Below are 26,711 nucleotides of genomic sequence, written 5' to 3'. Positions count from 1 at the left end.
GGGGACTTTTTAAGTAAAATCCTAAATTTCATTTAGGCCGCCTGTAGGCCACGCGATTGCAACAACTTGGAGACGAGGCGCCCCTGCAGGCCCCGCTCCTCGCCCCCTCCCCGCGCTGGCTTTGTGCAACCCGGTCACCCCATCCCTCTTGGACTGACCGCCCCGGGTCTGGGGTGCGCCACCTCCACCCTCTGTGGTCGCCCCTGTCCCCTTCTCCCCCTCCCCTGCGACCTCCTCCCGCTCCCAGCCCTTCCGTTTCCTTCCACGTCCTCTCCCCGCGCCCTCTCCAACCCACGGTCTCCCTCCCCTCGGGCTGGAAGAAAAGTCGGTAATAAGAAACCAGTTCGGTGTCAGCCGGAGAGAGGGGGGAGATAACCCCAGAGATACACGGCTATGGAGAGAGAACTCATTTTGTGTAAAGAGGGCCTCGAGTCACCAGGGAATTCCTGGATTGTCTCAGGCTGTCGTGTGTGATGTCCATCACGCCGTGCGAACACCATCTGCTCGGTATTATGCTCTCAGTTGCCAGGCTACCTGCTGTACGCAGTAACACTTGACTGCCTGGCTCCACGTTCGTAGCCCCAGCCCAGACGCGCGGGGCGGGGACCGCGGGGGGAGGACCCGAACCCTGATTAAGCCATCTGCGCGGGGAGGGGCGCGGGCCGCGCGGCGGCTGCGCTCGCAGGGTCGGGCGGACACCGCCATCTGCTGGGGCCCAGCGGGAACAGCAGCTGCTCCTTGGGCCCGACGAGGACCGCCTGCAAAAGGCTGCAGCCCTGGGCATCGGGGAGCCACTTATCCAGTCTCTGCAACCCCGGGCTCCTCACTGCCCGCAGCCTTTTGTGATCCGCTCTCCAAGGAGCCTGCGGTCTTTGGTTCGCCGCCAGCAACCCCGAGCCCTGTCACCCAAACACCGTGCATGTTCTTGAAAACACTAAGGAGAAATACAGCTTCCCTGTGCTCAGATTTATAAATAAACAGCTGGCTGTTCTGGGGAGATATTTTTACCGCAGCTGTTTTCTGACGTCGCAAACTGCCTCTTCGAGGGAGGCGAGGGTGTTTTTGACACCTCCCACCTCACTCCAGCCTTTAGAAAGTTGCTAAGCTCTTTTCCCTGGAGGAGAAGATATGCAAAGTAGGTTTCGTGGGTTTAGATTTCTTTTTCCTCCCTTTACTGTGGAGAGAAAGCTTGGGGAGAGTAATGAAGATCTGTGTAGCCGATGGGATTTCGGAGGGAAGGAGACCGAGCGTGTTAAGATTCTTGGGAGAAAGCCACGGAGGTCATTGGGCAGGGTGGGGAGTGGAGAGCCAGCCAGTAATTAAAACTAAAAATACTGCATCATTTGGCTTCAAGGCATTAAGTTTCACATGACGAAAGCGCCGCCTGGTTTTCTCTAATTGCACACAGTGTGTGTCCTTAGAAACAAGAGCCATGGTCGGTAGTCCTGAAATCTGATGGGCTATTTCTCATCGAGCCTTCTGAAATGAGGTTAAGAGACCATGCAGTGTGAACCGGCTCAGCCAACCCCCTGGTCATCAGGTGGCTTGGTGCGGATTCACACTTTGGAATCCACACCTGAGGGTGTAGGAGTCTCACCAGCTGTGGGACGCAGCAAAGCATGGTGGGAAGATCCTAAGGAAGTTCCACTTGGAAGGCGATCCGTGAAGAGTGCACCTGCCTAGAGGTCTTCGGGTCTTCCTGAGAAACCCGAAGGCAAAACCTCTGGGAAGGAATCGTTTGTAATCCTGGGAAAGAATAATCTGACTGTCCCTTTGGGAAGGTGTTTTCACACTGCGCTCTTAAAGAATTTCTTTTGGCCCCAGAAAATCAGGGCTAGAAAGTGGTTCGATGTAGCCACATCTTCACCCCAATCGCCTCTCCCTTTCTTTCCCCAAAGGAGAAGAGTTTGGGGGAACCAGCAGTTAACGTGATGGCTATGTCGCTGGACTCCCACGTAGTCGACCGCGGTTCACGTCCCAGACCCGGTGGCTTAAAACTTACACCGGGCACATGTGCGTGCGTACCCAAGATCCCGAGAGGAGAATGGAGGAGAAGGGATTGCGGTGTGACCATCCCTCCTGGGGGGTGATTTCTCGCCTTCTGTCTCTATGTCTCTCTCTGTCTGTCTGGCGAGCGCACACGCCCTATAGCGAAAACCTCTCCAAAAAAAAAAAAAAAAAAAAGGAGAGAGAGATTGGGAAAGCAACACTTCCACTACTTTGCCACCTCTGGGCATGGTCCCCAGCTGGGCAGGGACAGCTACACAGGGTGACAATATCTCAGGGTATGCAAAGACAGAAGGGACAGGGCCAGACCAGCTTTCTCGAAATGTCAAGCTGAAGAAAACTTTATCTGCCCTTGATCTGATTTTCTTTCCAACTCTCCTCCTTCTTCAACCTGGAAGGTATCAAGCAGACTACAAAATAAAAGGCTGTTTTTGCCAATGGATACATCAGTGTGAACTCGTCTGGTAAAGTGTTAAGGCCATCAGCCATCTGTCTCTAAAGGTGGAAAGAGATGGCTTTCTCCCATTGGAGGGAAGGGCTGGGAAAACAGGAGGTAATTATTTGGGAGCAATGGGAAGACCCTGAATATCTAGACCCCCTGCAAGTGTCAGGGTCAAAGTAAACTTTTCAGTAGCATAAAAGTTCCTGGCCCTTTTGAGTATGAGGTCTTTCTGTTTATCAAGAGTCTTTCACAGCTGTCTACCTAATAACCAGCTTCTTACAAAGAAAATACACGAACCCTAAAATGTCTCAACATCTAGAACCACACGCATATGTGAAAAATAGAACAGAGGACGGCATGAGAGACCCACTGTATACTGAGTCTACAAGCTGTCCCTTGGTGCACGCTGGGGACCAGGGACCCATAGTCTGAGAAAGCCCTGAGCCAATGGAAAGAACATTGGATTTAGAATCGAAGTCCACGTTCTGGTTCTGCTAGACCTGGGTCCGCCGTATACTCGCCACATGTAACCTGGGCTGTGACGCTAACAACTAGAACTCCTTGAGCTATTGTTTCTGGGGTTAGAGGAGTAGCATTGTTGTTTCGGTTGGGGTTTTGTTCTGCTTGTTTTGTTTGGGTAGATGTAGGAAGGAGAGAATAACTGGAAAAGGCATTTTGTAACTCCTCAGTGGAAAGAAAGGCGTAAATGGGCCAGCAGGTGGCATGGAGGTTAGGCACCGGATCCCACATAGCTGACTTCACAGTTAAGTCGAGGACCTAAGCAGCTTGCAAATCAAGCTGGGCGTGTGTAAGCTGTAAGCTGTGTGTGTGTGTGTGCACGCGTGTGTGCGTGCGTATGTGCATGCACATGCCCAACGTCCAAAAAGGAGAATGGAGAAGAGATTGTGGCGTGGCCATCCACCCGGGGTGTGAATTCTCACTTTCCCTCTCTTTCTGTGTGTGTCTCTTTGGCAAGCACATGCACCCTATCACTAGCTAGCTAAATAGATGATAAATAGATAGATAGGTAGGAAGGAAGAAGGGAAGGAAGCAAGGAAGGAAGGAAGGAAGGAAGGAAGGGAATAGTTCAACATAAGACAACAGAGCCAAGGGGGTACAGTAAACCCAGGCTGTGAACAATCAAATTCAGGACTGTCTCTAAGAGAAACAGGGATGAACTACATACATGTGTTGAGAGGAAACAGCCAGCCCAAGTGGGGATATCCACAGAAAGGTAGCGAAGCAAAAAGAAGAAAACTATTAAGACCCAGTTTGGATCTTTTTTTTTTAATGTTAAATAACTGTAGAGTTATTCACATTCATTTCTTATTATTTAGCTCTCATAAGAGTGCTTCACGGGGCCAGCAGGTGGCGCAGTGGTTAAGGTGCTAGATCCTGCATGGCCGGCTTTGCTGTTTAAGTCCCAAAGGGCTTGAAACTCATTGTGGGTGCCTGTGCGCGCATGTCCAAAATCTTGAGAGGAGAATGGAGGAGAAGGGATTGTGGTGTAAGCACCAACGCCCATGGTGGGGGAGGGAGATTTCTCTCTTTCTCTGTCTCTGGCATTTGCATTGACTATGTGTGTCCACTTCATTTGCGTCAGCTCCTCTATGTTCAGACTGATGGCTTGAAAGCTTAATGAATTAGCAGGAATATTTCTGTGGAATGTTTGGACAATATTTGCCATCACCTGGTGCACCTGGTAGGAAGAACAGGACAGGAAGTATGAAGACGCCGACTCTCTGGCCATACACCTTCTCCTGTCAGCAGCTATTCCCTCCACGTCTGTGCTGACCAGCTCTGAGCATAGACATCCGCTCTGACCACGTGCTTCAGCTAGTCACTTAAACTGTCCAAGATTAGGTCTCCACCACTTTCCCCCCATTCTCCATTTTTTAACCAGTGTCATCATTGGGGCTAGCAGGTGGCCTAGTGGTTAAGGTGCTGAACTCCCACATGCCTGCCTGCAGTTCAAGCCCCAGACCTAGCATCTTGAAAATCATGCCAGGCACTTGTTCGTGCATGCCCAAAATCCCGGGAGGAGAATGGAGGAGAAGGGATTGCATCCTGGCCATCCCCCTGGAGGTGATTTCTCACTTTCCCTCTCTCTGTTTCTCTCTGTCTCTCTTTGGCAGGCACACGCACCCTCACAGCAAAAGCCTTTTTTAAAAATTGTCATCATTTGACTGATTGACACACAATTATTGAATCAAGAGACCCAATCCAGATTTAAGTTAACCCCGACCTATGAGGCTCAGTTCTACTTCTTAAGATGTCAGGATGTCATTAGCTTCGGTCAGTGGAAAAACATCCCTAATTCTCGCCATCAACAGCTCTGACCAGGGACCAGCAGACGGCATAACGTTTACATCGCTGGACTCCCACATAGTCAACTGCAGTTCAAGTCCCAGACCCAGTGGCTTAAAACAAAGTCTGACTCTTAAGCATATATCAGACCTCTCAAATGTGGTGATTAATTAGCATTCCACCAACTAGCAGATCTGCTAATAAATTCCAGTGATCTTCTATAAATGTCTTTCCCACTTGCTGTGAAGACCTTCATTTTGGCCACGTAGACAGTAAGGAGTAAAGATTGACAGGTAAGGTCAGGGTGTCTGGCTTCAGATTTAAGGTGACCCCAGGCTTTTTCCCTTTGGGTGGGGCAGGATAAGGGATAACACAGAATATTAACTCAAAGTGCAGTCCATATTAGTGAGTTTCTGTCAAAACACATTGGACTTGGTCTCAGAATTCTCAAAATCATATTTGGGCTTTCTGTTTTTTTTCATTTTGTTTTGGTTTTATTGTGTTTTGTTTGTTTTTTGTTTTTGTTTTTGTTTTTGTTTGCTATAGGGCACATGCACTTGTTGGAGAGAGACAAAGACAGAGAGAGGGGAAAAGAAAGAAATTACCCCGAGGGTGGGTAGAGATGACCATGGCCTGATCCCTTCTCTTCTACTCTCCTCTCAGGATCTTGGGCATGCGTGCACACACACCCAAAATGTTTTCAAGCCACAGGGTCCAGGACCCTGAGGTTATCTTTTTTTTTTTCTTTTTCTTGGAGAAGTTTTTGGTATAGGGTGTGTGCAGGGCACAAGCACTCCCTAGAGAGACAGAGAGACAGAAAGAGAAATCACCCCCTAGGGGGGATGGCCACACTGCAGCCCCTTCTCTTCCATTCTACTCTCAGGATCTTGGGCACTCACGCATACCTGCCTGGCGTGAGTTTAAGCCACCAGGTCCGGGACTCCAACTTCGGTCAACTACACAGAAGTCCAGCCATTACGCCAACTGCTGATCCCCCTGAGGTTATCTTTATGGAGATGTAACCTGTCCCACTCAGACCCCTGAGCCGAGACCTCTGCCCCAGACTCCTTCCCTTCACATGGCAATGAGTCTCCAGGTGGAATCGCTGCATCTCTCTCTTTCTCTCTGTCCTCCCAGGAGCAGCACCCAGTCGGGCTTCCCCGGACCGCAGGCCCCATGCAGTCTCCGGTGCCCCCTGGCTCCAGCGGCATGGTGTCCGGAGCCAGTCCTGCGGGTCCCGGGCCCCTGGGCAGCCAGCCACAGGCAGCCATCATGAAGCAGATGCTCATCGATCAGCGGGCGCAGATGATGGAGCAGCAGAAGCAGCAGTTCCAGCAGGAGCAGCGGCAGCAGCAGCAGATCCTGGCCGAGCAGGTAAGGGGCCCCGGGCGGGAGGCCTGCCTGGGGCACCTGCTCTCTGCTAGCCGATCCCAGTTCTTCCCTCCATCAAGACGATCCTGGGCCCCCGTTTCCCAGGATCACAGAAGACCCTGCGGAATGCAGAGCTTCCAATTAGCCAAGCTTTCTTCCTATAATGAATTAGTTTGTCCTTAAAAGGCAGACTTCCGCCATCAGTTTGAAGCCCCATTTGCCAGACATTTCTTCGATTCTAGCCTGAGTCCTTTTCTTCTGATTTCTGGTACAAAAGTCTGTGTGATCAGCACATGGGAGACTTGGGGGCGGGGGTGTGAGGAGATCGCTCACATTCTTCAGAAGCCCTAATATTTCTAGCACGAAGAAAAAATAATAATTCAGAGAACTTTGTTTCTTGGAAGAAAGTGGCAGGAGAATGGATTGAGGAGAATTCTATAGACTTGGTCATGAACAATAGGCTGGGAACAATGGCAGAACAATAGGGCCCCGGAACTACCTAGAAGCCTGAACTCGGGGTCACAGAGAGGGTGCGCACTTAAGAACATTCCCCACAGCTTTTCAAACAGCTCAGGAAATCTGTGAGTTAAAGGCAGGCCTGACAGAACGACAGCTCCATCTCTGGCATTTTTGTCCACCCTGCCCTATAACTCCTCCAGCTTTGAAGGAAACCATCCCCCTGGACTGCTCCTGTAGATTTCCGTCTATTTTGTTTTTAGAGATCCCTTTGCTTGGAGTGTCATCTCAGGGAAAGGCCTGAGGCTGTCCCAAAGACATGCTGGGCGACACCTGGGAGGGTCTGCACTGGGCGTGGGATGTGTGAGGTTGCCTATGAGGCTCAAGGCCCAACACAGCTCTGCCTACAGTTCTCGTTCCTGGTGGGCTCAGAGTTTGGAGCGATTGACCGAGCATCGCCACCGTAGAATTGAGGTCTTCACAAAGTGCTTGAATAATATACGGTGAAAAAACTACACATGGATTCCCATTTGTTTCACATCAAAATAAACTCATCAGATGGCGTAATGGTTATGTGACTGGACTCCCACGTAGTCAACTGAGGTTTGAGTCCTGGACCCGGCGGCTTACACCTCACTCTGGGCACGTGTGCATGCATGCCCAAGATCCCAAGAAGAGAATGCACAACGGGGTGTGCGGTATGGCAACCCCCCTGGGGGGGGGGGTGATTTCTCGCTTTCTGTCTCTGTCTCTATCTCTCTGGCAAGCACAAGCACCCCATAGCAAAAATCTCTCAAAAATAAAATAAAATAATGGGACCAGCAGTTGGTGTAATGGCTATGTCACTGAAGTCCCATGTAGTCGACAGTGTTCGAGTCCCAGACCTGGTGGCTTAAAGTCACACCAGGTGCGTGTGCATGCGTACCCAAGATCACGAGAGGAGAATGGAGGAGCAGGGATTGCAGCGTGGCCATCCCCCCTAGGAGGTGATTTCTCGCTTTCTGTCTCTGTCTCTCTCTGTCTTTCTGGCAAGTACAAGCACCCTATAGCAAAAACCTCTCAAAAAAAAATTTAAAAAAATAAAAAATAAAATGATAGAAATAAACTCATCCCTTAAACCTATTTTTTTCACACACTTCACAGGATACTGTGTAGCACACAGGCACATCGAAATCCCTACTAACCAAGAACAGCAATTCCAAGTAAAGCCCGTCTTCTCCAAAGACAAAAAGGGCCCCTTTGGGCATAGTTCACTTATGTTCCCGTTTTGGCTTTTGTTCCTGAACAGCTGTGTAATTATCTCCCTCCTTCCCAAGGTCAGGCAGCTGGCTAGCAACTATTACCCACACAACCCTCTGCCCCCTCCCCCTGGTAAGGTGCAGGACAAGGAGCTACACTCGTATCTTGCAGGCAGTGATCAACAGAGCTGCCGAGGGAAGCTGCACTTTCTAAATTCTGTCCTCGGCCAATCCCAGGAAGCTTCACATGTACCTGACTTTTTTTTTTTTCTTTCTTTTAAGAGAGTTTGTGCACTTGCTGGAGAGACAGAGACACAGAGACAGAGATTAATCACCCCGCGGTGGGGGGTAGGGGGGATGGCCATGCTACAATCCCTTCTCCATTCTCCTCTCGGGATTTTGGGCATGGACGCTACACATGCTCGGGGTAAGTTTTAAGCCACCAGGTCCAGGACTTGAACCAGGGTGGAATATGTGGGAGGCTAGACTGCCTGATATTTTGAGTGACTGTGTGACCAGATGTAACCAGTACCAAACCCAAGCCTGGCTACCCAAAAGCCAAATGAATGTTAGTGGAAAAGAAAAGTAGATCGGGAAGCCTAGCAGCCTAGGAAGATGACAGACTAATGTCACAAAACCACTCCCCTGAGTCCTGGTCTAACCAGGATTTGTAAAGACTGAGTGCCGTGGGACCCAGCCTAGCAGCTCATCCTCATCCGGTCCCACAAAGGAATCTGGTTAATCAGGGTAGTTGTTTTCAGCTCTGGTTGGGGAGGCCAGACCCGATTATCAGGGAAGACGTTTTTTATCTTCCTCGAGCACATCTGCTTCCTGGGTGCCGTCTCAAGGCCAGGTCTCTGCAGGTCACTAAAGCTACGATTAGTTTTTGCAAGTTAAGCAAGGTATGTTATTAAAAAGGAATCTAGAGACCAGCAGATGATGTAATGGACACCCCACATGGCTGACCAAAGTTTAAGTCCCGGACCTGGAGGCTTAGAACCCATGCTGGGTACGTGCGCGTGCGAGCCCAAGATCATGGGAGGAGAAGGGAAGGGAAGGGATTGTGGCGTGGCCAACCCCTGGGGGTTTATTTCTTGCTTTCTATCTCTGCCTATCCAGTGAGCATTTAGGTCCTTTAGCAAAGATCTCAAAAAAGAAAAGAAAAGAGACGAAATCTATTGTCTTAGGTTTAAAATGGAATGTGGTTCCGCTTACAGCCTGCCTATGATGGCTTTTGGTATGTCTGCCCTGGCCAAGGCCCGAAAGGGACTCAGGCAGAGCTCAGCTGTGCCAGCCACCCAGCCAGGTCCTGGGGAATGAGGAGGGAGGCAGAGGCACGAAACAGAAGCAGGAGACCCCTCAGAATCCAGGGCGCAGAGGGGTACAGGGCTCCTTGGCCAGGAGGAGAGGAGTGGTTGCTGTGACCTGTGTCCAGTTCTCAGCGGCTATGTGCACTAAGTGATGGACAGAGGCCAAGCTCGATCACCTTACTGGGGCTCAGACTTGGCCCCTTCTTTTCCTTGCAATGTGATTTTGGAAATCACTTCTCTCTTCAGCTGCCAGGTTAAGTTTTTTGTTTTTGCTTTTGTTTTTGTTTTTGTTTGAGAGGTTTTTTGATATAAGGTGCCTGTGCTTGCCAGAAAGACAGAGACAGAGAGACAGAAAGTGAGAAATCACCCCCCGGGGAGATGGCCACGCCGCAATCCCTTCTCCTCCATTCTCCTCTCGGGATCTTGGACACGTACACACACGCGCCCAGCATGAGTTTAAGCCACTGGGTCAGAGGCTCAAATCACGGTCGACTACATGGGAGTCCAGAGATATAGGCATTGTACCAACTGCTTGTCCCTGGTTAAGTTTTCATGGGTTTCCAGCCCTCTTCATATAACTGTTTTAAGGACCACACGAGACTATGTCCGGAGAATTCTTTGGAGACTTTGTGGTCTGCACGAATGTGTGTGGGGACCTGTCACGTGAGCCTGGTGTCAGGGAGCGCTGGGTAAGTCCGACCACCACCTGCACCTGCCAGGTCGAGGTAGTGTCTTCCCAGCACCTGGAGACCACGCTCCTGAGGCAAGCTCGCGCAGGGCTACGCGCGGTGAGCTCTGCACTTCTCGTTTGGAGAACGAGTATGGCTGATTTTCTTGGTCTCTGCAGCACGTGTCCTCGCACTTCCACTCTTAGAAACGACGTAGTGGGAACACTTGGCTTTCCTGAAAGGACACGTGAGGATAAGCAGAAGGATTTGGGATCCTCCGCCTCTTTGGGAACTTTAGAATGATCCTCAGCAGACTTGCATGGCAGAGCCGAGCAGGTTGAAAGCAGGAGTGAATTATTTAATGCCTGATTCTCAGGGAGCGTAAAGCCTGACGTCTCTCATCCATTCACAGAGGTCTGACAGGGCTTAGAATTTTAGATCTGACAGAAACACTAGCAATCGCGAGGTCCTGTCATTTTATAAATGAGGAAACTGAGGCCAGGGAGCTTATCCGCTTTCTCTAGAGAGAGGCAGAGCAGGGTGGAATGCAGACCTCTGACTCCAGGTCACACCCTCCCTCACCAGAGACTGCCTCGGGCGTACTCCTAGTGGAAGTAGGGCAGTTACCTCTTATGTAACACAGGGAGTTTGACTGAGGAGAAGCTTTTTTTTTTTTTAAATAAATGTAGGGCACAGGCACTCACCAGAGAAAGACAGAGAGAAAGGGAAAGTGAGAAACCCCCCTCCTCCAGGAGGGATGACCCGCTGCAGTTCCTTCTCCTCTGTTCTTTCGGGATATTGGGCACACACGCACACGTGCCCAGCGCAGCTCTCAAGCCAGTGAGTTCAGGACTTGTACCGAGCAGTTGGCCATGTGGGATCCAGCGCCTTGACCTCCACACCACCTGCTGACCCAAAGCTTTTAGACTCATCTCTTACTCAATAATGCCCTCATATTGTTGTCTACAAGGTCTACCCGGTTTGTTGTCTATGCTTTGATTGAGCTTCACCATCAGCGAACTGCAAGTTTTCTGCAGCTCACTGTCCTGGGACTGCAGGGCAGAAGCTGCTGGATGCTTTGTTTGACATAATGCCAGCTGGCCTTCCAGAGAAAAAGAAAAAGGCAAAAGAAAATTATAGGGTTGCCCAGGAACGAACACAAGAGGAAAAAAATACAGATAAACACATGCGTTAAGGAGTGGTCAGTGTGTGTGATTTCTGTAATGAACACTCCGCGTACAAAGAGCGGGACCTTGCTGTCGGGTCTTTATAGCTCTCCCAGATGAAAGGGCCTTAATGAACATTCAGCTGCTCAGTCGGGAGGTTAAACAACACACCGAAGGTCGCCCAGCTACTTGGCCCGGACCTCCAGCGAAAACCTTGTACTCTGGTCTTTCCACCTCACTCTTACGTGCTCCCCCTGTGCACAGACGGCGTGAGGGTGGTCAGAGCAGCCTCCCAGCACATCGGGGACAGCACTAGCAGACCAGAATCCCCGGGAGTGGGATGAGAAAGACTAAGCCACGGGCCTCCTGGCTCCCGGGATCTGTGCGGTCCCACGTAGGGTCCTCAAAGCAGCCAATGCGAGTACTTTCCTCACAGAGATGCATTTTCCAGGCAGTGTGGCTTCATGGGAGTAAGATGAGCCCTTCTTTCTAGCCCCCGAGGATTCCATCTTCCTATGCCCAAAGCAGCTATTGAGGTCATTAAAAAGCAGTTGCTTAGGGGCTGGCAGGTAGCAGAGTGGTTAAGGCACTGGACTCCCGCCTGGCCAACCCTGGTGACTCACTTTCTCACTTTCCCTCTCTCTCGTCTCTCTGTCTCTCTCTGGTCAAATTCAAAATAATAATAATAAATGAAGTGAAATAGAAATCATTGTATTTTTTAAAAATGTAGTTGCCTGAAGGCCGGCAGGTGGCATGGTGTTTAAGGGTGCGGGATTCCCACATGGCGGACCACAGTTCAGGTCCTGGACCTGGCGGCTTGCTTCCTCACCTTCTCTCTCTCTCTCTTTCTCTTTCTCTGACTTTCTCTGATCAAATTAAATAATAATAAATACAATTTTAAAAATAATTCTTTTTTTCTTTTCTTTTTCTTTTTCTTTCTCTTTTTCTTTTTCTTTTTTTTTTTTTTTTGTTTTTTTTTTTTTTTTTTTTTTTTTTTTTAAGTAGTTGCTTGTCCCTTTGAGCTCGGCACCCTTGGTGCTGAGAAAAGCCCTCAGGTTGACGTTGGGAAGTCAAGTCAAACCCGCCTCCCTCTGAATGCACTCCTCCTAACCAGCAAGTCCTCCCCCTATAAATGTGTACCGGGGACACCAGAAGGCATGCACAGGGGTGCTCATAATGGTGATATTGGTAATAGCCCAAATCTGGAAATACCCTACAAGGCTATCGCTAGCCGTCACCAGACAGGGGAATTGAGCTGTGTGGTGTGAAATATTCGGTTGTGTCCAGGTCTTGAAGGTTAGAGACCCACCCTGAGAAGAAAGAAAGTCGCAAACATGAGTAAAGTAGGGAGAGAGAAGGTTTTAATAGAAAAGTGAAGTTGTGTTTTTGTTTGTTGGCTTTTGAGAGGTTTCTGCCTTAGGGCACATATGCTCCCTGGAAAGAGAGAGACAGAGACAGTGAGAGGAGAACGTGAGAACACATCACATCCCTTTAGGGGGATGGCCACACTGCAATCCCTTCTCCGTTCTTCTCCCAGGATCTTGGGCACACACACACATATGCGCCTGGTGTCATTTTAAAGCCACCGGGTCCAGGACTCGAACCACCTTCGGTCCTGAGGGAGCTCAGTGACACAACGACTACACCATTGCTGGTCTCAAAGTGAAATTTTTATTTTTTTTAATTAAATAATTATTTATTTTATTTATTTGTTCACATGAGTTTTATCAGAAAAAGAAAGAAAGAGAGGGAGAGTGAGAAAGCAAGCCTCCGTATCCGAGACTCAAACAGCCGTGGGAATTCTAGTGCCTTAATCACCACACCACCTGCTGGTCCCGAGTAAAGTTTTTTTTAAACAGAGAAAGAACATTCCACGCCATCAAGACACATGAGTGGGCGGATATCAGAGGACAACTGCACTGGGAATAGGGCTAGGTGTTACTTTTTTTTTTTTAAGAGGTTTTTGCTTTAAGAAAGACAGAGACAGGGAGACAGAAAGCGAGAAATCACCCCCTGGGGGGATGGCCACACTGTAATCCCTTCTCCTCCATTCTCGGGATCTTGGGCATGCACGCACACGCACCCGGCGTGAATTTAAGCCACCGGCCCCAGGACTCGAGCCACAGTTGACTACATGAGAGTCCAGTGACATGGCTAGTACGCCAACTGCTGGTCCCGCTAGGTATTACTTTACTTTTATTCAGGATCTTGTCATCCATACTGGGGGTGGGGGTGGGGGGGGTGTCTGTCAGTGTAGCTGGCTCCTTTGTTTGAATTCGTGGGCTTCTACTTGCGATTGCCTACCTCTCAGGTAGTCTCTGCCTGGCTGGTTACGCATGCCCAGTGTGGACTCGGAATGAGCATTGCACAGGGACAGTTCTGCCCCTTCAGTTTATTGCCCTGCATGGGAAGTGAGATGTTGACCCAGCATCCCAGTGAGTTCCTGTGTGCATATGTGGAATGCCCGGAGGGAAGAATAAACACAGATAACCTCTCCTCTCTCGGTGGCGCCAGGGGGTCTACCTGTGATCCCTGGTGACAGTGATGGATGTGTCAAATGTCCCCTTTGTTGGCTTTTTGGGACTCTCTGCTCAGAACATCTACTCTCACAGCAGAGTGGGTAAATACACCAGGATATGTTCACACGCTGGAATACTGCTCGGCCGTGGGCGTGGACGTACGGCAGGTGTGCACAGCAGCACGGAGACAGGTGCGCCGGACCAGCCACAAAAGCAGTGTCGTATCGTCCTTTTCTACAAAGTACCAAAGCAGACAAACAGGAGCCAGCAGGTGGTGTGGTGGTTAAGGCGCTGGACTCCCACGTGGCCAACCACCATTCAAGTCCCACACTGGTAGCTTGAAAATCATGCTGGACACATGTACATACATGCCCAGAATCCCAGGTGGAGAGCTGAGGAGAAGGGATCGTGGCATGGCCATCCCTCCTGGGAAGTGATGTCTCCCTATCCCTCTCTCTGTCTCCCTCTGGTGAGCACACATGCCCTATAGCAAAAACGTAAAACAATGAATAGATAAAAGCAGATACGTAATCTGTGTTGTTAAAAGTTAGGAAAAGCAGTTACATAATCTGTGTTGTTAAAAGTTAGGGTCACGGTGCCTCTGGGTCAGGGGAAGCTGAAGACGGGGCACAAGGGCTCCTGTTTCTTGATCTGGGAGCTGGAATTCCGAGGCGTGTTCGTTTTGGGAAAAATGCATCCAACCGCACATCCATGCTCTGAGCACGTGCCTGTATTTTCTTCATTTTTTTGGAAAGGTTTTTTGCTATAGGGCGGGTGCGCTCGCCAGACAGACAGAGAGAGACATAGAGACAGAAAGCGAGAAATCACCCCCCAGGGGGGGATGGTCACGCTGCAATCCCTTTTCCTCCATTCTCCTCTCGGGATCTTGGGCACGCACGCACATGCGCCCGGCATGAGTTTTAAGCCACCGGGTCTGGGACGCGAACCACAGTTGACTACGTGGGAGTCCAGCGACATAGCCATTACGCCAACTACTGGTTCCCTATGTTCTTCATTTTTGAAAAACAAAGCCTTGCTTCCCTCAGAAGTGCCGGGAGTTCATTGCCTGCTCTCTCCCCATCTCACCTCCCTCTCTGTCCTCTGTCTTCCAGCAGTTGCAGCAGTCGCACCTGCCCCGGCAGCACCTCCAACAGCAGCGGAATCCGTACCCAGTGCAGCAGGTCAATCAGTTTCAAGGTGAGGTCAGCGCACACCTCCGCCATCGCACACCTTCCACTCACGAAGTGCGAGTGTGGGGGACGCCTGTAGCTTTGCCTTATATGCTGTATTTATGTCCAGGTAACATGCAAAATATGTAAGCGGACCAGTGGTGGCTAACCCACATGGGAAGGTTCTGGGTTCATGTCCGGAGACCTCCCTGTACATGCTGGGTGTGGACGTACCTTGATCCCAGGCTGGCTAAGGCTGGGAGCGGATCACAGTGTCATAACTCTGTTGGGGATGTCTGTATTTTCTCTTTCTGTCTCTGTCTCTCTGTTTCTTAGTCATTGGAGAAATAATTTTGTTTAATTGACAACTGGTAGGATAAGAGTACCAGCCAATCAGAGTGGAGTATTACAGGGTCCCTATTATGCCAGGCCTGAAACTTTTGATCACTGAGTCAAGTCCTTAGTGGGCCCAGGAAGTTGTCAGGGTAGTTCTGAGAGGCAAGTCTGGGGCAGCTGCTCTTTACCCAGCGTGCAAAGCATTTCAGTAGTTTAACAACGCCTGGTGCCTGTTGGTCCACTCAGCCTTCCTTATGTCTGTGTCATCATTGGAGTGACCACAGGGACAAAAATTCTGTGCCAGAGCTTTCTTACTAATCCCAGCAGGTCAGGTGACCAAAGCCCTCACTTCTACCAACTCCAAGGAAAAATCTGACTGCAACAACTACTGGTCTCTGCTCCCTGCAGAATTAGAGAAGACCAACAGGGCCTCAGGTTTGGATGGTCCTGATCCTGAATGTTTTGCAGAAATACCAAACCAGGATCCCAGTGTCAACGGGTGCATCATACACAGCACTGCCACGCCTCTGTACATAGGGAGGCCCAGCCAGATGCCAAACACTTCCACCTCTACAGAGAGAGCCCTGGAGGGGCAGAGGAAGAGCTAAAGGACCCTTTACAATCTTATCCACAGGAATTTCCAGAAGGCTGCAAGGGCACTGGCAGCAGAAATTCCAATTCCCACCCTCTCCCTGTTTGTGGAATCTAGATCAGTGTGCCCTAACTTCTCAAGGGCCGCATAGCCCTTTAAGAATCTGCAGAGAGAGCAGCAGATGGCGTGGTGGTTAAGGCTCTGGACTCCCAACTGGAGTTCAAGTCCCAGACCCAGTGACTTGAAAATCACTCCAGACACATGTGCATGTTGTCCAATATCCTTAAAAGAGAATGGAGAAAGGGATTGTAGCATGGCCATCCTCCCAGAGGGGTAATTTCTCACTTTCCTCTCTCACTGTCTCTCTGTCTCTCTCCAATGAGCGTATCCACATTATGGCAAAAACCTAGGGGAAAAAAAAAAAAGAAAGAAAAGAATTTGCTGAGAGCCATGAAGCTCCTTTGCACAGAAATATACATATATGTAAATACATGCAAACTTTTATATCATTCACAAGTGTTTACTTTCTGAACTACAAATTGGCTGAATGAAAAAAAAATCCTAATCGAGGGTAGCATTTTTCAGTCTTTCCGTTGCAATACATAAACTAATAAAGACAATTTCATAGGTCACAGCCAACATTTTTTTTCAGAGTATATCAGAATCTTCATTTCTGTAATAAACCCATGAGTATATCATATACTGTGGAATGTGCTTTAAAGAGGCTGAAATCCACTGATGTTTACAGACAGATCTCAACGGAGACCGCCCAGGAAAATACTGGCCTCTCAGGTAGTCTCTGCCTGGCTGGTTACGCATGCCCAGTGTGGACTCGGAATGAGCATTGCACAGGGACAGTTCTGCCCCTTCAGTTTATTGCCCTGCATGGGAAGTGAGATGTTGACCCAGCATCCCAGTGAGTTCCTGTGTGCATATGTGGAATGCCCGGAGGGAAGAATAAACACAGATAACCTCTCCTCTCTCGGTGGCGCCAGGGGGTCTACCTGTGATCCCTGGTGACAGTGATGGATGTGTCACATGTCCCCTTTGTTGGCTTTTTGGGACTCTGCTCAGAACATCTACTCTCACAGCAGAGTGGGTAAATACACCAGGATATGTTCACACGCTGGAATACTGCTCGGCCGTGGGCGTGGACGTACGGCAGGTGTGCACAGCAGCACGGAGACAGGTGCGAGGGACCAGCCACAAAAGCAGTGTCGTATCGTCCTTTTCTACAAAGTACCAAAGCAGACAAACAGGAGCCAGCAGGTGGTGTGGTGGTTAAGGCGCTGGACTCCCACGTGGCCAACCACCATTCAAGTCCCACACTGGTAGCTTGAAAATCATGCTGGACACATGTACATACATGCCCAGAATCCCAGGTGGAGAGCTGAGGAGAAGGGATCGTGGCATGGCCATCCCTCCTGGGAAGTGATGTCTCCCTATCCCTCTCTCTGTCTCCCTCTGGTGAGCACACATGCCCTATAGCAAAAACGTAAAACAATGAATAGATAAAAGCAGATACGTAATCTGTGTTGTTAAAAGTTAGGAAAAGCAGTTACATAATCTGTGTTGTTAAAAGTTAGGGTCACGGTGCCTCTGGGTCAGGGGAAGCTGAAGACGGGGCACAAGGGCTCCTGTTTCTTGATCTGGGAGCTGGAATTCCGAGGCGTGTTCGTTTTGGGAAAAATGCATCCAACCGCACATCCATGCTCTGAGCACGTGCCTGTATTTTCTTCATTTTTTTGGAAAGGTTTTTTGCTATAGGGCGGGTGCGCTCGCCAGACAGACAGAGAGAGACATAGAGACAGAAAGCGAGAAATCACCCCCCAGGGGGGGATGGTCACGCTGCAATCCCTTTTCCTCCATTCTCCTCTCGGGATCTTGGGCACGCACGCACATGCGCCCGGCATGAGTTTTAAGCCACCGGGTCTGGGACGCGAACCACAGTTGACTACGTGGGAGTCCAGCGACATAGCCATTACGCCAACTACTGGTTCCCTATGTTCTTCATTTTTGAAAAACAAAGCCTTGCTTCCCTCAGAAGTGCCGGGAGTTCATTGCCTGCTCTCTCCCCATCTCACCTCCCTCTCTGTCCTCTGTCTTCCAGCAGTTGCAGCAGTCGCACCTGCCCCGGCAGCACCTCCAACAGCAGCGGAATCCGTACCCAGTGCAGCAGGTCAATCAGTTTCAAGGTGAGGTCAGCGCACACCTCCGCCACCGCACACCTTCCACTCACGAAGTGCGAGTGTGGGGGACGCCTGTAGCTTTGCCTTATATGCTGTATTTATGTCCAGGTAACATGCAAAATATGTAAGCGGACCAGTGGTGGCTAACCCACATGGGAAGGTTCTGGGTTCATGTCCGGAGACCTCCCTGTACATGCTGGGTGTGGACGTACCTTGATCCCAGGCTGGCTAAGGCTGGGAGCGGATCACAGTGTCATAACTCTGTTGGGGATGTCTGTATTTTCTCTTTCTGTCTCTGTCTCTCTGTTTCTTAGTCATTGGAGAAATAATTTTGTTTAATTGACAACTGGTAGGATAAGAGTACCAGCCAATCAGAGTGGAGTATTACAGGGTCCCTATTATGCCAGGCCTGAAACTTTTGATCACTGAGTCAAGTCCTTAGTGGGCCCAGGAAGTTGTCAGGGTAGTTCTGAGAGGCAAGTCTGGGGCAGCTGCTCTTTACCCAGCGTGCAAAGCATTTCAGTAGTTTAACAACGCCTGGTGCCTGTTGGTCCACTCAGCCTTCCTTATGTCTGTGTCATCATTGGAGTGACCACAGGGACAAAAATTCTGTGCCAGAGCTTTCTTACTAATCCCAGCAGGTCAGGTGACCAAAGCCCTCACTTCTACCAACTCCAAGGAAAAATCTGACTGCAACAACTACTGGTCTCTGCTCCCTGCAGAATTAGAGAAGACCAACAGGGCCTCAGGTTTGGATGGTCCTGATCCTGAATGTTTTGCAGAAATACCAAACCAGGATCCCAGTGTCAACGGGTGCATCATACACAGCACTGCCACGCCTCTGTACATAGGGAGGCCCAGCCAGATGCCAAACACTTCCACCTCTACAGAGAGAGCCCTGGAGGGGCAGAGGAAGAGCTAAAGGACCCTTTACAATCTTATCCACAGGAATTTCCAGAAGGCTGCAAGGGCACTGGCAGCAGAAATTCCAATTCCCACCCTCTCCCTGTTTGTGGAATCTAGATCAGTGTGCCCTAACTTCTCAAGGGCCGCATAGCCCTTTAAGAATCTGCAGAGAGAGCAGCAGATGGCGTGGTGGTTAAGGCTCTGGACTCCCAACTGGAGTTCAAGTCCCAGACCCAGTGACTTGAAAATCACTCCAGACACATGTGCATGTTGTCCAATATCCTTAAAAGAGAATGGAGAAAGGGATTGTAGCATGGCCATCCTCCCAGAGGGGTAATTTCTCACTTTCCTCTCTCACTGTCTCTCTGTCTCTCTCCAATGAGCGTATCCACATTATGGCAAAAACCTAGGGGAAAAAAAAAAAGAAAGAAAAGAATTTGCTGAGAGCCATGAAGCTCCTTTGCACAGAAATATACATATATGTAAATACATGCAAACTTTTATATCATTCACAAGTGTTTACTTTCTGAACTACAAATTGGCTGAATGAAAAAAAAATCCTAATCGAGGGTAGCATTTTTCAGTCTTTCCGTTGCAATACATAAACTAATAAAGACAATTTCATAGGTCACAGCCAACATTTTTTTTCAGAGTATATCAGAATCTTCATTTCTGTAATAAACCCATGAGTATATCATATACTGTGGAATGTGCTTTAAAGAGTCTGAAATCCACTGATGTTTACAGACAGATCTCAACGGAGACCGCCCAGGAAAATACTGGAGCTTGGGGACCCGCAGGTGGCATAGTGGTTAAGGCACTGGGACTTGGGGACCAGCAGGTGACATTGTGGTTAAGGCACAGGACTCCCACATAGCGATTCAAATCCTGAACCTGATGGCTTGAAAATCTCACCAGGCACGTGTGTGAGTGCTCAGAATCCCAGGAGGAGAATGAAGGAGAAGGGGTTGTGGCATGGCCTTCCCCCCGAGAGGTGATCTCTCACTTTTCCTCTGTCTCTCTCTCTGCCTCTCTCCTTCTGGCTAGTGCACATGCCCTATGGTAAAAACCTAAAAAATATAAGAAAATAATGGGGCTTGAATGACTACCACTTGCTTCTGCTCCTAGAACATTTATGTCAACTTCAAACATAACGCCGGGAAGGACAGAAGGAATTAGACTGTCCAGAGGTGTTCTGCTCCCTGAATCAGTGCCAATATTCGTTGAAGAATTGTTCCTAATTGCGCCATAAGTGGGGAGGAGCAGGGATGGTCGTCGATGCCCATGCAGCGTGGCTGCAGGTACAGAGCCCTCCCTGTACCTGCCGTCATCACCCCTGAGCCTGCACCAGAATTGCCCCAGAAATGGTGAAACAGACAGTGCCACCTGCCCCCAGTGGTTCTGACCCTGCAGGCCTGGGGCAGGGCCTACAAGCCTGCCTTTCTAGCAAGTTCCCAGTTGTTTGTTCTGGGGCTGCGAGATCACACTTGGAAACCACTGCTTTGTATTATGAACTAACTAAAAACACAAAACCTGATAAATCCAGCATTAGAGTCCCTTAAATTGTCTAGGTTCGTAATGCATTTATTATTTTTTAGAACGAAAGGACCCACCACATTTAGTAATTTGTCTGCATTACAGAACATAGACATACACTTACGTGAGCTATTAGGAACGCCTTGGGTCCAGTTTTAAAATTCTACTGCAACTTTGCTGAAACCCCAAACCATTGGTAACTGACTTAGGAACTGAGCTGCAATTAAACTAAACAACCAATATGAGTTTTCAATCCCTGAGCTGATAGGTTTGAGATACAATTTTTTTCGTAGAGAGATTTTTGCTATAGGGCATATGCACTTACCAGAGACAGAGAGAAAGTGAGAAATCAGCCCCCAGGGGGGATGGCCACACCATCATACCTTCTCCATTCTCCTCTCAGGATTTTGGGCATGCATGCAAATGCACCTGGCATGAAGTTCTACCCACTGGGTCCAGGACTTAAACTGCTCAGTCAGCCACATGGGATCCAGTTGCCTTAACCTCCACGCTACCAGCTGGCCCCAGTAGTTTTATATATTTTGCTAACATTCTAGATAGCATGCTGTTGTGTATTTGGGATAAAAGCGAATTGAGAAATGAGAAATATTGTCCTTGGAAAGAAGTTCTGTTAGGCGTAAGCTGTGTAGGATCCCACGCCATGCTCTCTTCCATACTCATTGCAAAGGTCTCCTTGCAAGGCCTTAATGACTATCTTTTGCTCATGGAGTTTTGAGCCTCTGGGCAATGTTATATGCCTATGGGGAAATGCTTATTTTCACAATACAGGCGTCCTATAGTTGAGTGGATATAGAACATACACCATTTCAACAAAAATGTGCGTATTATTGTCTTTAGTTGACTATGGATGATTTTAACCAGCAGACAAGAAAATTAATTTGATTACAGCATCTCATAATAATATCTGTTATAGACAAAAAGCAGCCCATCTTTAATATATGTAGTCTTCAGGTAAAGTCACGTTAATTCTCTGGATGCATTTGAATTTTTTTTTATTTATGTAAAATAACTGAAGGCCTAAAATTCATGAAAGGCTTTTTAGCTCTCTTAGCTTGAATATATTGTGTGGTTCCTGATTTTAAAATGCCTTTTTTTAAAAAAAAAAAATAAATAAATAAGAATTGCATTGAAATAGTGCAGGTCATTTACATGAAGTAAAAATAAAGGTTCGTGTGGATTAATGTTTCTCTGCCTATTAAAAGTCATTGCAGCATTTCTGCCCTCTACGAAAAATGACCTATTTCTCATTCACAGAATTAGCCATGCAACATCCAGTCCCCTCAATGCATCCATTATAAGTATATAACAAAAATGTCCAACTTATGAACGTTTTCTCATCTATTTCCATCAGCCCATCAGCCTGTTTATGTAATTTGGGTCTGACCAATCAGTCTCTGAGTCAGCAATATTTTTCCTTTAAACTTTTTTTAGAAACAACTCAATAACCCATTTCACTGTAGTTGATCCAATTGGGCAGCCAGTCGATACAAATTTAGTCTTTAAGGTCACCAAACTTTATAATAAGATTACAAGTTGCAGCCTATGCTACCGTCCTGTGTTTAACCAGGAACTTTTGATTTTTTCCAAAAAAAAAAAAAAAATCACTTAGATTTAATTAACTTTAATAAAAAAAAAAATTTTTTTTTTTTTGGAACTATTTCTAGGGATTTCCGTCATGGTCTTCAGGTTTCCCTATAGCAACCATTTCATTTTTCAATGTAGTATAATATCGATCTCAAGCCACAAAAACTTAAGTCATAATCAAAATTCCCATAATTTTCTCTCTTAAAGAAAGGAAGAAAATATGGAGACATATTTGCTGCCCAGAAATCAATAACCCTATCAGGAAGACAAAAACAAACAAAAAGCAAAAAAAAAAGCACTGAACAGTGCTTTCATTGTCTGCCAAGGTGCCAGGTTTAACAAGGGTAGACTATTCTCATTTGGTTTCTCATTACAGTTCCAGGTAGAATAAAATTTGCTTATAATATTGACTGGCTCTTATACAGGGTCTTCTTTAAATGTCCAGAAAAAAAAACTATTTTTCTCATAGACATCATTAGCAGGGACATAAAAAAAAATCTATTTTTATGCACCTCCTCGCCCCTCACAGCATTGAGTGGTATTCCATGGGTGACATTTCCATTCTGTTGGCTGGTTTGGAAATTTCCCGAGACTATGCAAAGAAGGACTCTCTCAAATGCCTAATTAAGGCTGAATGACTTGGTGTTGATACTCTGGCCAGCTTTTAAACAGCATCATTAAAACTGGGGTAGTGATCTGCCAAGAGAAATAGTCACTGAAGATTCGAAGGAGTGAACTTTGCTGCAGAAATGAATCAAGTCCATTGCCAAGTGGAAGGCTGATTTCTTTTTCCAGTTGAAAGTTGGCCCGTTTGCATTGATGTGTAATGATTCAGATAATCTGGAGCCTGTGAGAGTCTACAGAGTGGATCCAAAAAACTGGCCCATCTGTCAGAAGTGATTCTTAGCAGAAGTGGTGGCCTTTAACCTCTCAAATCCTACTCAAGTCTTAAGGGAAATTAGCCTAATGGTCTTTATCGATAGAATTCTCTGCAGTGCCCCATTCTACTTCACAAATAGAATATGTGCAGCGACCATCCAGATTTTTTTTTTTCTTTAGTTTTTGCTATAGGGCACTTGTACTCACTGGAGAGACAGAGTGAGAGAGAAAGAGGGAAAGTGAGAAATCTTCCCCCAGGGGGGATGGCCACATCCTCTCGGGATTTGGGACATGCACACACACACACACACACAGACCCCTAGTGGGATTTTCAAGCCACCGGATCAGGGACTCAAACTGTGTAGTCAAGCATATGAGATCCAGCCTCCTTAACTTCCATACCACCTCCAGGCCCCCATTTCTTCTTAACTTAGCCCAAAAGGTGAATTATCTCTCACTTTCAGCACAAAATCGGATCTTATCCATTGAGACTGATATCAGATGCAGAACAGTGAGAAATCATTTGTTTCTGAAGTATACAAAAAAAAATGTAATACTAGGGTATGCTAAGTGGAAAAGTCAACTATAAAAACATGTGATGGTCTGATCCTAATTTTTGTGCCTGTCTAGTAACACGTCAATAATAGCAGTGGTCATCCGCTGGGATGGTGGAAACTTGGATGGCTTTCACTGTTGTCTGTGGGCTTTCCAAGTGTGTTGCCATCAGTGTTTGTTATAATCACAAAAATAATCACGTTGCTATTAGAGATTTATTGATCCTTTCATTTAAAGGAACTTTATCATCCCCCCCCAAAAATTCCAGCCCCCTGTTTCAATATGTTGTCTGTGGACAAGAGTGAGCACTGTGTGTCCTTTTGCTCCTCGCAGGTTCGCCTCAGGACATAGCAGCCGTGAGAAGCCAGGCAGCCCTCCAGAGCATGCGAACGTCCCGGCTGATGGCGCAGAACGCGAGCATGATGGGAATGGGACCCTCACAGAACCCAGGGACCATGGCCACAGCAGCCGCCCAGTCGGAGCTGGGACTGGCCCCGTATAGCACCACGCCAACCAGCCAGCCGGGAATGTACAGTATGAGCACAGGAATGACCCAAATGCTACAGCACCCAAACCAAAGTGGCATGAGCATCACCCACAGCCAACCCCAGGGACCCAGGCAGCCTGCCACTGGGCAGGGGGTAGGCATGGTGAGTGGGTTTGGTCAGAGCATGCTGGTGAACTCGGCTATCCCCCAGCAGCACCAGCAGATGAAAGGGCCAGTGGGCCAGGCCTTGCCTCGGCCCCAGGCCCCTCCAAGGCTTCAGAGCATCATGGGCACTGTCCAGCAAGGTGCACAGAGCTGGCCACAGCGGAGCCTGCAAGGCATGCCTGGGAGGACTAGTGGCGAATTGGGACCATTCAACAATGGCGCCAGCTACCCACTTCAGGCCGGCCAACCCAGACTGACCAAGCAACACTTCCCCCAGGGACTGAGCCAGTCGGTGGTGGATGCCAACCCTGGTGCCGTGAGAACCCTCAACCCGGCTGCCATGGGCCGACACGTGATGCCACAGCTCCCGGGACAGCAAGGGGCCAGCCAGGCGAGGCCCATGGTCATGTCCGGTCTGAGCCAGGGTGTCCCTGGCTTGTCCGCATTCAGCCAGGCCCCAGCCCAGCAGCAAATGCCCAGTGGCAACTTTGCTCCAAGCAGCCAGAGCCAGCCCTACGAGCGGAACCCGCCTCAGGACTTGTCATACAATTACACGGGTGAAGGGGCCGGGGCTTCCTTCGCTGGCCTCGCGGACAGCGCCGACCTTGTGGACTCCATTATCAAAGGGGGGCCGGGCGACGAGTGGATGCAGGAGCTGGATGAATTGTTTGGTAACCCCTAGTCAGAGGGGTCCCCAGAGCCACCCTCTAGTGGTTAAAGCTTAAAAGTCAAAAAGAAACAGGATGTTGACCCATCCTAGTTTTTTGTTTTATTGACCCACGTAAACTGAGTTACACTGCAGCTGGCGGGCGGTGGAAGATCCGGGTGCCCATCCACAGCCCCCTCGGGCCGCCTTCCACCTGATCTTCACAGCCGTGGAGAAAGCGCTGCAGTGCAGGCCCCTGCTGCAGAAGACGGAGACGCACAGGGGCGGGGAACAAAGCCAGCAAAGCCCCTCTGCCCCGCGCTCCCCAGATCTCACCACCCAGCAAGAGCTGTCAAGCCTAGGGGGCTGTAGCCGGAGGGGAGGCACCATCACCCCTCCTGCCCAGGACCGGAGACTGCAGCTTCGGAGGTACAAGAGACAGGTGCAGAACGCCAGCCGGGAGAACCCCGCAGAGGCTGCCGGGCGGTCACACAGGCCCAGTGCCTAGGCCAGAAATGCCCTGCGCTCTGGGCAGAACTGGACGTCAGGTGTCAAGACATGCTGCTGTATTTGGAAAGTAGACACAAAGAGGGAGGTGGCCACAGGGAGGCGACAAAGGAGTTCACAGGCCCATCTGTCTTCTGCCCAGGATGACCCTCGGGAACTATCATGGCATGGCAGGTGGCCACCTCATAAGACGGCCAACCAGGCTTGGTAAAGGGTCTGTCCAGCCGTCCAGGAAGGCCAGCTCTGTGCTGCATTCGCTCCTGGTTGGCTTGGAGCTTCCGGCGGCCAGGTACAATGTGAACACTTCCAGGTCATGCTCATCCGTCCTGGTGGCTGTGGAGTGGACAGCGCCCTGCGGGATCCTGTGTCCACCAGCCTGGCTGCCTTTCTCCCACTCCTTCCTCCTCCTGTCCTCCCCCCTGGCCTGCTCTCGCTGCCCTGTACAGCCTGTCCAGGAAGAAGAGAAGCTTATGTCTTCAGGGAGCCTGGGCAGAGTCAAAATCAAGAAGAACTTGGACAGTGCCTGCGATAACGGGACCCTGGCGTGTTCTCGCTCTCTAGCATGTACGGAGCTGAATGGATCTCTGCTAGAACCGAGTGGGCTGCTGGGATGTTTGGGCGTGGGTTGACCTGCTGTCCCAGGGAGGAGTGGCCCGGAGGTCGCTGGTTCTGGCACCTTTTGGGAAAATCCCATGAGTGATGCTTGAAAATCACCCTTTCCCATTATCCCTCCTTACCAGATAGACAAGTACAAAGCCCTGAGTGACGGAGAAGCTAAAAAAATCCATTTCTGAATGTGGATGACAAAAAGGGCGAGAAATGGCTCCTTCCATCAGACCAGCTCATCCACTTCGAAGCTCTGTGTGGTGGTTCTCTACGACTCGCATCTGCCCCAAGCAAAATTGGTCAGAAGGAATCGACAACCTCCACCATTCCAAGGCTAGTCTCTCTGGTCCTTGCCTCCGTCCCCTCCCACTGTCCCGTTCTGGAGACCATGTGGCATAAGGATTGTCCTATGTAAGCATGGTGTGCAGTTTCTCCCGTCCCCTCCTCCTCTGTGTCCTAGTCACACACAGCTCACCACGAAGAGAGCCTGTGGGCGCTGGACTGGACGGGGCGAGTTCCCGTACAGAGGAGGCAGGAGGCGAGCTCTGCCCTGGACTGCCTTACCAAGGCTTCAAAGTCTGCCCAGCCGGACGCAGGATGCCCAGCCACTGTGCAGGTTGGCGAGAACCCAGGCAGGAGTGTGCGTGCACCTTTTAGCAGAGGGGGTAGATGGTGACCTGCAAGGACGCCACCAGGGAAACCCCAAGCGGAAACCTGAAAACCAAAAAGTAAACCAACAAGGCAACCCAGAATGAATACAAAATTACCTTTTGCTGAAAGACAGGAAATAAATATCTAAAACAACAGCGAGAACCTGAGGTGACTGATGGAGAGAAGGCGGGCTCTGTTATCTTCTAGAAGCTTCCTCCTGGTTCTGGGACCAACTCACACAGAGGTAGATTTTAAGAAGGTGGTTTTGTTTTTGTTTTTACTACGGTGCTGATGTATATGTAATGTCCAAAAAAAAAATTATTTGTACATAGGTTTTTACAATACTGCAGATATCACTGGGTCTACTATCTGTAAAAAAAATATATATATACATATAA

The 26,711-nt window shown here is 49.1% G+C and overlaps 1 protein-coding gene across 1 annotated transcript in view; it reads left to right on the top strand.

Moving 5' to 3' along the window:
* The window catches only part of MAML3 (mastermind like transcriptional coactivator 3), a 523,718-nt gene extending 497,014 nt beyond the window's left edge, over window positions 1–26,704 (top strand). Inside the window, 3 exon segments of the mRNA XM_027770335.1 lie at window positions 5,894–6,130; window positions 14,597–14,681; window positions 23,585–26,704. Of these exon segments, the coding sequence (XP_027626136.1) occupies window positions 5,894–6,130; window positions 14,597–14,681; window positions 23,585–24,585 (1,323 nt within the window). The 3' untranslated portion in view covers window positions 24,586–26,704.
* The last annotated feature ends 7 nt before the right edge of the window (window positions 26,705–26,711 follow it).

The sequence above is a fragment of the Tupaia chinensis genome, unplaced genomic scaffold (assembly GCF_000334495.1).
Source record: "Tupaia chinensis unplaced genomic scaffold, TupChi_1.0 Scaffold000127_2, whole genome shotgun sequence".
NCBI lineage: Eukaryota > Metazoa > Chordata > Mammalia > Scandentia > Tupaiidae > Tupaia > Tupaia belangeri.
Note: the sequence above shows the minus strand (reverse complement) of the source record. Positions and strands in the feature narration are given on the sequence as shown.